The sequence below is a fragment of the Nothoprocta perdicaria genome, unplaced genomic scaffold (assembly GCF_003342845.1).
Source record: "Nothoprocta perdicaria isolate Ctin4 unplaced genomic scaffold, notPer1 scaffold_560, whole genome shotgun sequence".
NCBI classification, from domain to species: domain Eukaryota; kingdom Metazoa; phylum Chordata; class Aves; order Tinamiformes; family Tinamidae; genus Nothoprocta; species Nothoprocta perdicaria.
The window spans coordinates 74,054-83,470 of NW_020455822.1; the positions used below are offsets into that span (position 1 = coordinate 74,054).

Consider the following 9,417-nt stretch of genomic DNA (forward strand, 5'->3'; position numbering starts at 1 on the left):
CTCTCTTCTCTCTAGCCTCTGTAGTTCATGAGAACTAGTGTTAGCAGCAAAGACTGAAGTGAAGAAGCGCCTTCTCAGTATCCTCCGTCACAAAGGAACCCATCCCATTCAGCAGCGGGGCCACATTTTCCCTAGTCTTCCTTTATCTGCTGATATATCTATCAGTCTTGAACTCCAAGATGTCATGGCCAGTGCAACYAAGACTGCGCTCTGCCTTCATGTTTCCAAGAAGAATATCCCTGTTCCAGAAGCACCCCTCTCCTTGCTGGCATGTTACGTGCTCCCTTCAGGTCTTTGTGACCACTGAGTCTTCTCTTCTCAAGGCCAAAGAGGCCTTTTATCTTATGAGAGACATTCCAGTGGCTTAATCATTTTATGTGTTCTGGGAAAGAGGTTTGTGGGCAGAAAGGATAGGGAAATCCTCAACTCAGCTAATGCTTTGGTTCCCCAAACCAGCTAATCCCCTGCAGTGCTGACAGCAGGACAGCCCCAATTTCCAATGTCCCTGCCCTGTGATGGCTCTTGCAGAGCCCTGAGCCTCCCCAAACGCCGCTCCCCTTGCAGCCCTCTCCCCATACGAATGTTTTCCTAAGACAGACACCCATGTATTCAAACGTCCCTTGCTTCTCAGCTCACAGGCAACAGCCTTCACTCTGTCTCACCCYGCGTGGCCAGAGCACCTGCACCCAGCCATTTCTGGAATAGGTCACAGCCCCGCTGATCCCRTCCCCCAAAACAGTGTCCAAGAAAGGCCCAGAAGGAAGGAGCCAAGGAAGAAATGTGTGACCTCCCAGCATGGCTGACATTAGCTACCTCTTTTATTCTCATGGCCTTTTTGGGTCCTTGTGCCCTTGCCTGGGGCCTGTGTTTAGCTCCTCCCACAAGGTCCTTTCTGCTGGATGTAAGGATGTTGTAACCATCGTGAGAGCCTCAAGTGTCCTGGCTGTCTGTCTGGCCCTGTGCGGCCTGAGCGACTCGGAGTCAGAGGATGATGTTGACTCTGGCTGACTGCTGCTACTGGTATCAGCTGACTCTCCAGCGCAGCCTTCCAGGGAGCAGGAGGACGAGCCCAACTCCTGTTGTGTCCTGCTGGTGSTGCTGGTGCTGGCAGTGGTGCTGATGCTGGCAGTGGTGTCAGATACAGCAGTGGTGCTGGCACTGGCGCTGGTGCCGGTGCTGGCAGCAGTGCTGATGTCAGCAGTGGTGCCAGTGGTGGTGCTGGTGCCAGCAGAGGTGCTGGTTCTGGACCTGGCGCTGGTGCCGACCAGCTCTGACTGAGCGCTGGGGGCTGCAAGGGCAAGAGCAAGGTGAGCACCACAGCCCCAAGGCCCCGCAGCCAGAGAGGCTGCCGCAGCGTTCCCAGCCCTCGCAGGGGCAGGGACGCTCTGCCAGTCCCTTGTGGAGCACCTGTGGCCAGGCCTTGCCTGCAGCCTGGCCTGAGYGTGCGGGGACCTGTGCGCTTGGCCTCTCACCGGGACCCAGGCCAGCACACTCGTCACACTCCCAGGTGTCAATGGCAGTGACCAAGGCCGAGCAGCGCTGATGGGTTCCTTTGGAGGCACATGAGGAGCACAACAGCAGCTCCCAGGGCCTGTGGAAGCAAAGGTGGTGCTGGCGCTGACACTTGTGCCAGGAAGGCAGCCATGGGCAAAGGCAGCGGGCCTGGGCAGTGCCTGGGCGAGATCTTGTGCTAAGTAAGTGCCCTGCGTGCCCCTGCCCTCCCAGAGCCCTGAGTGAGGCCAAGAGCCCCAGCTGTACCCAGCAGCACCCTCCACTGTTTGAGAGACCTCTTGGTCAGMACGAKCAGGGGCATCCCTCCTGCCCGCGCAGCTCTGCATCCCYGTGCCAAAGGTATGTCCCTTTCCCTGTGCCCAGCCCCACAAGAGGTGAGGTCCCTCTCCCTCCTGGCAGGGCCTGCAGAGAGGTTCTGCATCCTACAGCATCCGCTGCCATACAGGCAGTGGTGACGTTGCATTGGGGACGTGACGATGAGAGCTCTATAAAGGACTTCACAAACAATATGATCTGCATGATCTCAGGTACATCCCGTTCAAATGTCCATTAACTTGCAAGAATTTCCCAACAGCGACGTAGCCGCCTTCCTCCGCCTGATGCCTGCCTTGCCTGGAAAGGCACCGGCTGGCGTCGCACCGGCTGTGCCTCTCGTTTAAATCCTCGCAGGCCCCTTCCTCCTCCCAGGCCTGTGTCCTGCGGGAGGAGAGAGGGAACATCCTGAGGCCCTCGTGCATGGCACTGCAGGCAGATGCAGCACCTCCCTGCTCTCCTCCTGTCTCTGCGTCCCACTTGGGAGCCCATGGGAAGCCAGGGAGCAGGCGTGCAGCAGCCATGGGGGCCAGCAGAGCCTCGYGAGCCCTTGGCCGTGCACAGCTCTCGGGCTCTTGTGTCTCATGAGCTCTGCAGCCGCGCAGCAGCAGCCTGCCTGAGTGGGATGAAGATGCCCATTCTGAGCATTTCAAGGACAAACTTTCTCTTGTTATTGCAGTGGGGGCAGCAGAAGCAGGATCTGCCAGCACTCACTGCCTGTCCCTGCAGGACAGACACAAGCAGGGTGAGCAGGAGGCCGCTGCTGGGCACCAACAGGGCAAATGGGGCGAGGGCAGGGYCTCCTACCCGGATGCAGGCGCGGTGGAACCAGGCGCCTTTGCACGCTGGGCACACCGTGGTGGTGTRTGATATTTGCTCCTCCACCAGCTCCGGGCAGATGATGCAGGTGGTGTCCGGCTCTGGCTGTGCCTGCACTGCCTGCTCTGGCCGGTGCTCCCAGCAGAAGGACGTGCGGTGAGGATGGCAGAGACAGCTCAGGTCGGGAAGGACCAGGGCRCTCCAGGGAGGTGGAGAGGAGGGCAWAGGGCCACAGAGGAGCCCTCYGTGGCTGGGCTCTGGCAGCTGCTCACMGGAGTCGCTGCGGGGCAGCCGGGCCGCGTCCTCAGCTCTCTGGCCCGCACTGGAACGAGGGGCATCAACTGCACAAAGCTGCTGAACAGACACTGTGTACCTTCATCCAGGTCAYGGATGAAGTTGAGCAATAGTGGATCCAGGATTGACCCTCGAGGAACACATCTGCAAGCCTCCAGTTATGTCACTGGTCACAACCCTCCGAGCTTGGCCAATTGGCCACTTCTCAGCTGCCTCCTCTATCCTTTTGTGCCCACTTCTCCATCCTGCAGTTCCTCAGCTTCCTAAAAGGAGACAGCTCTCCCTCATGCAGCCCACATTACTGTTGGCCTTCTGGGCCACAAGGGCACATTGCTAGTTCATGATCCACTTGTTGGCCACCAGAACTCCCAGGTTCTTCTCTTCAGGGCTGCTCTGCAGCAGCAGAGTCTCCAGCCTGTGCTGGTACAGGGCTCATTTCTGCCTGGGTGAAGGACTCAGCCTGTCACGGTCCCTGAGAATGACAGCACAGACCTCTGATGTTTCAGCCACCCCTCTGGTCTTGTATCATCAGCCAAGTTGCTGAGCAGGCACCGTGTTCCTTTGTTTAGGTCCCTGATGAAGAAGTTGATCAGTAGTGGATGCAGGATTGACCCCCAAGGAATATCTACAAGCCTCCAGTTGTTTCACTAAGCARAACCCTCTGAGCTCGGCCAATTGGCCAGTTCTCAGCTGCCTCCTCTATCCTCTTGTGCCCATTTCTCCAACCTGCAGCTCCCCAGCTTCCTGAAGAGACAGTGTCAAAAACCTTTCCAAAGCTGAAGTAAACAACATGCGCTGCGCTCCCCTCATCTAGCCAGGCAGGCATGCCACTAGAGAAGGGAATCGGCTTGGTTAAGCCGGCTTTGTCCTTGGGGAATGCATTGGAAGTGGTATATGCAGGGTGAGCTGCTCCTTCGCCTTTTGAGGGACAGAGCTCAGGCTGACTGACCTGTAGTTCACTGGATGCTCCTCCTTGCCTTTTTGGAGGACTTGAGGGACATCGGCCTTCTTCATGTCCTCAGGCAGCTCTCATGATTCCCACTGCCTTTCCCGTATGCTTTGTCAGCAGGGCCCTTGCCCCATGCAGCAGCAAGGCCACACCTCTACTCATCTTGCTTTTGATACTGATTTATGTAAATGACAACTACTTGTTGTCCTTGACCTCCCTTGCCATATAAATCTCGAGATGGGCCTCGGTCTTGCTAGCCTTCATCCCTGCATACTTGGACATTGCTGTGTTATCTTCCCGGTTATCCGTCCCTGATTCCATGTCCTGTACACTTGGGTATTTTCAGAAGAAATGTTTGATGAGAGAAAATCCTGAATCTTAAATTCTGCCAAGAAAGAAATATATTTCTCCTCTACTTTTGAGAAGCTAACTCTAGATTTAGAATCTAGAAGTTGAGTCTAGACTCCTACATAATTTTTGAAGAAGGAATCACAGAATCACAGAATGTTTAAGGTTGGAAGGGACCTCTAGAGATCAGCTAGTCCAACCCCCTGCTCCGGCAGGGACAACCAGAGCACGGGGCACAGGGCGGCATCCAGGTGGGTTTGGAAGATCTCCAGAGAAGGAGACTCCACAGCCTCTCTGGGCAGCCTGTGCCAGGGCTCTGACACCCTCACAGGAAAGCAGTTCCTCTTCCTGTGTTTCAGCTTGTACCCATTGCCCCTTGTCCTGTCACTGGCCCCAAGAACAGTTTGGCCCTGTCCTCCCAATGTTTTCCCCTCAGGTACTTATGCATATTGATCAAAGCAGCTCCCAATTTTCTCTAGGCTAAGCAGGCCCAGCTYGCTTAGTCTTTTCTCATAAGATAGATGCTCCAGTCCCTTAATCATCGTTGTCACTCTGGGATGGAGTCTCACTAGAAGCTCCATGTCCCTCTTATCCTGGGGACCCCAGAACTGCACACATCTAAGTGCACCTTCTGCACAAACTAGGGCCAAAATTCAGCAAAATAAACCAGCATGGTATTGGAAATACTCCTGGAGTGCTGGAGGATAAAGTTGAGCTGAAATTGGTGCTGCTCCTCTTCTTCTTTGACCTCTTTGTAAGGGAGTAAAGGTAGAAGCTGGGGCAGTACAGTCCATTTTTGGTCAATTAGTGTGGTTCAGCTGTGTTGTATAACCACACAATAGAGATACAATTTGGTGCCTGCTCTGAGTGCCAGCTGTTACTGAAGGAGATAATCCTAAATTCACCGATCTGATGAAAAAATACTTCTTGGTGAGCCTACATTAAATTGCGTGATGGTTAGATCCAGCTCAAGGGAAGCTGCAGAAATGTATGTATGGGCATGGTTGTGAAGAACAGAACTGCTCCTTTTAGTGGCAACCTCCAATTAGGTCATGTTAGCATGATATGAGATCTTCCTCTTACATTGCTTTCGAAAGAGACGAAAATAAAACTCAAAAAAAAAGTTAATATTGAGTTATATCAGCAGAGTGATCTAACTTAACTTTGAACTGTAGAACAGCTTGTGCTGACACAGAGAGAGATAAAAAAGTGCCCTGAGAGGCAGAGCACAGGGGAAATCACCTCTTCCGGTAGCAGTGTCTTAGAATGACTGATTCTGACCATGGAGATGCTCCTAAGAATGGGGTTTCCAAATGACAGAAGGATTTTTCAACAGTTTGTAGTAACCAGCTGAACAAAATCATGCAACTTAAAGTGTTTACTTTTTTTTTTCTTTTTTTAAGCTAAATGTTTTCACTGACCCCACAAGTGGGTGAATTTATAGAAGGATGGGAGGTTGACAGACTATGGCAGAGTGGCAAAGAACATGGAAGTCCAGAAGCCTATTCAGCAAGCTTTACTTTCAGAATATTAAAATGTGAAACTATGGATTTTCTACACTAGCTAGTGATGCACAAATGAGGATGCACCTCAACAACCCTCCATTCTTACAGATTGTGGCAATGCTGTTCCCACAGTTTCCCTGTACTGAACAGTGCAAAGTATGGTAAGATACAAAACCCACGAGGTATGGATGCTACAGCATGGGGCAGGGCTTTTTTCTGACAGAGGCTACCTCAGAAATATTGCACGTTTAGTCTCAGACCACATTAATAAAGCAAATATTGCAATAAAGTGAGTCATGTTTGGGTTTGTTTATTTTCCCAGTGCATATACAAGTTATGTTTACACTATATTGTAGTTTATTAAAATGTGCGACAGTGTTATGTCTAAAAAACAATGTACATACCTTAATTAAAAAATACAGCCTCAGTGTTGATAGCTGCAGACTGATGAGAGTGATGAAGGATGAAGCCTGTAATGGCTGTGGTAATTTCTTAAAATAAAACAGCAGTGAAGTTTGCTACATTGATTGACTCTCCCTTTCATGAAGGACTTCTTCTCTGCAACATGTGATGCTGGTTGATAGCAATTCAACCACAGAAAAACTTCTTTCAAGATGGGAGTCAATCCTCTCAAAGCCTGCGCTGCTTCATCAGCCATGCTTATGTAATGTTATAAATCCTTTGGTGTCATTTCAACAGTGTTCACAGCATCTTCACCAGGAGTAGATTCCTTCTCAAGAAACCACTTTCCTTGCTCATCCACCAGATGTAACTCCTTGTCTGTTAAAGTCTTACCTTTAGTCACACCTTCAGGTTCCACTTCTAATTCCAGTTGTCTTGCTATTTTCACATGTGCAGTTACTTCCTCCACTGGCATCTTGACCTCCTCAAAGTCATCCATGAGGACTGGAATCAACTTCTTCCAAACTCCTGTTAATGTTGATATTTTGACCTCCTTGTATGAATCACAAATGTTGTTAATGACATCTAGAACAATGAATCCTTTCCAGAAAGTTTTCAATTTTCTTTGCCCAGATCCATCAGAGCAATCACTGTCTATAGCAGCTATAGCCTTATGAAATCTATTTCTTAGTAAGACCTGAAAGGCAAAATAACTTCATGAAAACAACATTTATCTCATTGTGTGTCCCCATGAGAGCTTTTGGGTGCCAGGTGCATTGTCACTGAGCAGTAATATTTTGAAAGGAATCTTTTTTTTTTTTTCTGAGCAGTAGGTCTCAACCACAGGCTTAAAATATTCAGTAAACCATGTTGTAAACAGATGTGCTGTCACCTAGTACGTGTTCCATCTATAGAGCACAAACAGAGTAGATTTAGCATAATTCTTAAGGGCCCTAAGATTTTCAGAATGGTGCATAAGCATTGGCTTTAAGTTAAAGTCACCAGCTGCATTAGTCTCCAACAAGAGCCAGTCTGTCCTTTAAAGCCAGGCACTGACTGTCCTCTCTAGCTGCAAAATACCTAGTGGCATCTTCTTTCAGTATAAGACTGTTCCATCTACACTGAAAATCTGTTTGTTAGTGTAGCCAAATTCAGCAATTACCTTGTTTAGATCTTCTGGATAACTTGCTGTAGCTTCTACATCAGCACTTGATGCTTCTTCACCTTACACTTCTACGTTCTAGCTTCTTTCCTTAAACCTCATAGTTTCAAAGTTTTCTTCTGCAACTTCCTCACCTCTTCCAGACTTCTTAGAATTGAAGAGTTAAAGCTTTGCTCTTGATTAGGCTTTGGCTTAAGGGAATGTTGTGCTTGGTTTGATCTTTCTGTCCAGGCCACTGAAACTTTCTCCATGTCTGCAGTAAGGCTGCTTTCACTTTCTTATCATTTGTGTGTGCTGCAGTAGTACTTTTAATTTCCTTCAAGAGCTTTTCCTTTGCATTCACAGTTTGGCTAATGGCTTGGTGCAAAAGTCCTAGCTTTTGGTCCATCTCGGCTTTTAACTTGCCCTCTTCGCTAAGCTTCATCATCTCTAGCTTTTGATATAATGTGAGAAGTGTGAGGCTCTTCCTTTTCACTTTCCCCAGGGACCATGGTAGGGTTATTGATTAGCCTAATTTCAAAATTCTTGCATCTCAGGGAAGAGAGGGGCGCGAGGAGGGGGAGAGACACACTGGGAGCATCCCACCCCTGGAGCAGACAGAACGCACACGACATTTATTGGTTGCTTTCTATCTGACGTGGGCACAGGACGTGGCACCCCAAAACATTTAAATTATAAATATCAAAGATCACTGAGCACCCTAACAGATATAATATTAATGACAAAGTATGAAATATGTGAGTATTACCAAAACATGACACACAAAGTGAGCATGTGCTGTTGGAAAAGAAGGTTGCTGCTAGACTTGCTTTATGCAAGGCTGCCACAAACCCTCAATTTGTAAAAAAAATGAAGTATCTGCAAAGTGCAATAAAGCAAAACACAACAAAACAAGGTATTCCTCTATAGACCTCTATTTAACCTTTCAAAAAACATTAAAAAAAAAACAGTTGTGTTTAGAAGAACTGCCAAGGTTTGGTACTATTTCTTTACATCAAACAGCAAAACAAGGCATGCACAGTGTTCCTCTGTAATGATTTTCAAAACTTTCCAGTTTCACCAAGACTGAAACTGCTGCCAGAGCTTCCTGATGAACTGAATGACACCCACACCATTCAGTGTGCAAGACTGGCTTCCAGTGTTAAAGCTATGATATTTCTCACAGTGCCTAGTGAATAAATATTTGTAATAAATAATAAATAATAAATAATAAATAATAAATAATAAATAATAAATAATAAATAATAAATAATAAATAATAAATATTTGTAGTGGTTGCATGATGATACAGTTCATAGAGTTGAAGTTTCAAGGATTATTCTCTCTGAAATTTAACAAAAAATGATTTCAATATAATTATAAAATAATTCAACATCTGTTCATTCATTCATTTCCATTCATTTGAAAGGAAAGTGGAAGGGGGGCAGAAGTTTCAAGTAGGGGTACTGAGGAGCTGATTATGAACATATGCAAACATGCCATGACTTTGTCAACCGACTGTATTCCTGAAAAGAACTCGTGTTTTGACCTACCTATCAGTATACCTCTGCCAGTCCCAGAGAAGGTTCTGCCAGCATTTGCTCTCATGGTGTCTTGCACTGTTCATAGTGAAACAAGAGCATTTAGGGTTTTTTTCCTCATGTTTACAGCACTGTCATTAATAAAACAGTTGTCAGATTTTGTTAACCCTGTTTTCATGGGCTWATTGCTTGATCTATTTAATGTCTATCTGTATGCTCCACAGTTCTCTCCCTGCTAGCTCAACAACTGCTTTGAAGTATTATGGGAGCTCTTGAACATAGGGGTCCGTGTTTTGGTCTGTGTTCATTGTGGATGAAAGAAATCCACAGGACAGGGGGAAAGCAGATGGTAGCTTCCACTGCCCTGCTTTCTGGCTCTTGGGAATCAAGCAGAGAATGTGAACTGTAATCCAATTAACTAGCACTTTGAGGCAATAACTGGGAAATAAGAAGAAACCACAAGTAGGGCCCAGCAGGACAGAGAAAACAAAACAAAATTAAAAAAAAAAAAAAAGTTCAATGGGCACATCACAATACAGAACAACAGAAGGCAAAACCACCATCATTTGTACTGGTAAGTTAATTCTGCTACTC

The 9,417-nt window shown here is 47.7% G+C and overlaps 1 protein-coding gene across 1 annotated transcript; it reads right to left on the reverse strand.

Moving 5' to 3' along the window:
* Positions 1-4,081: 4,081 nt before the first annotated feature.
* TIGD1 (tigger transposable element derived 1) lies at positions 4,082-8,890 on the reverse strand. Its single transcript, XM_026048715.1, is given in 7 exon segments — positions 4,082-4,210; positions 6,144-6,382; positions 6,385-6,833; positions 6,835-6,910; positions 6,913-7,463; positions 7,465-7,777; positions 8,836-8,890. Coding segments are annotated over 7 exon segments (1,812 nt in total).
* Between the last annotated feature and the right edge of the window lie 527 nt (positions 8,891-9,417).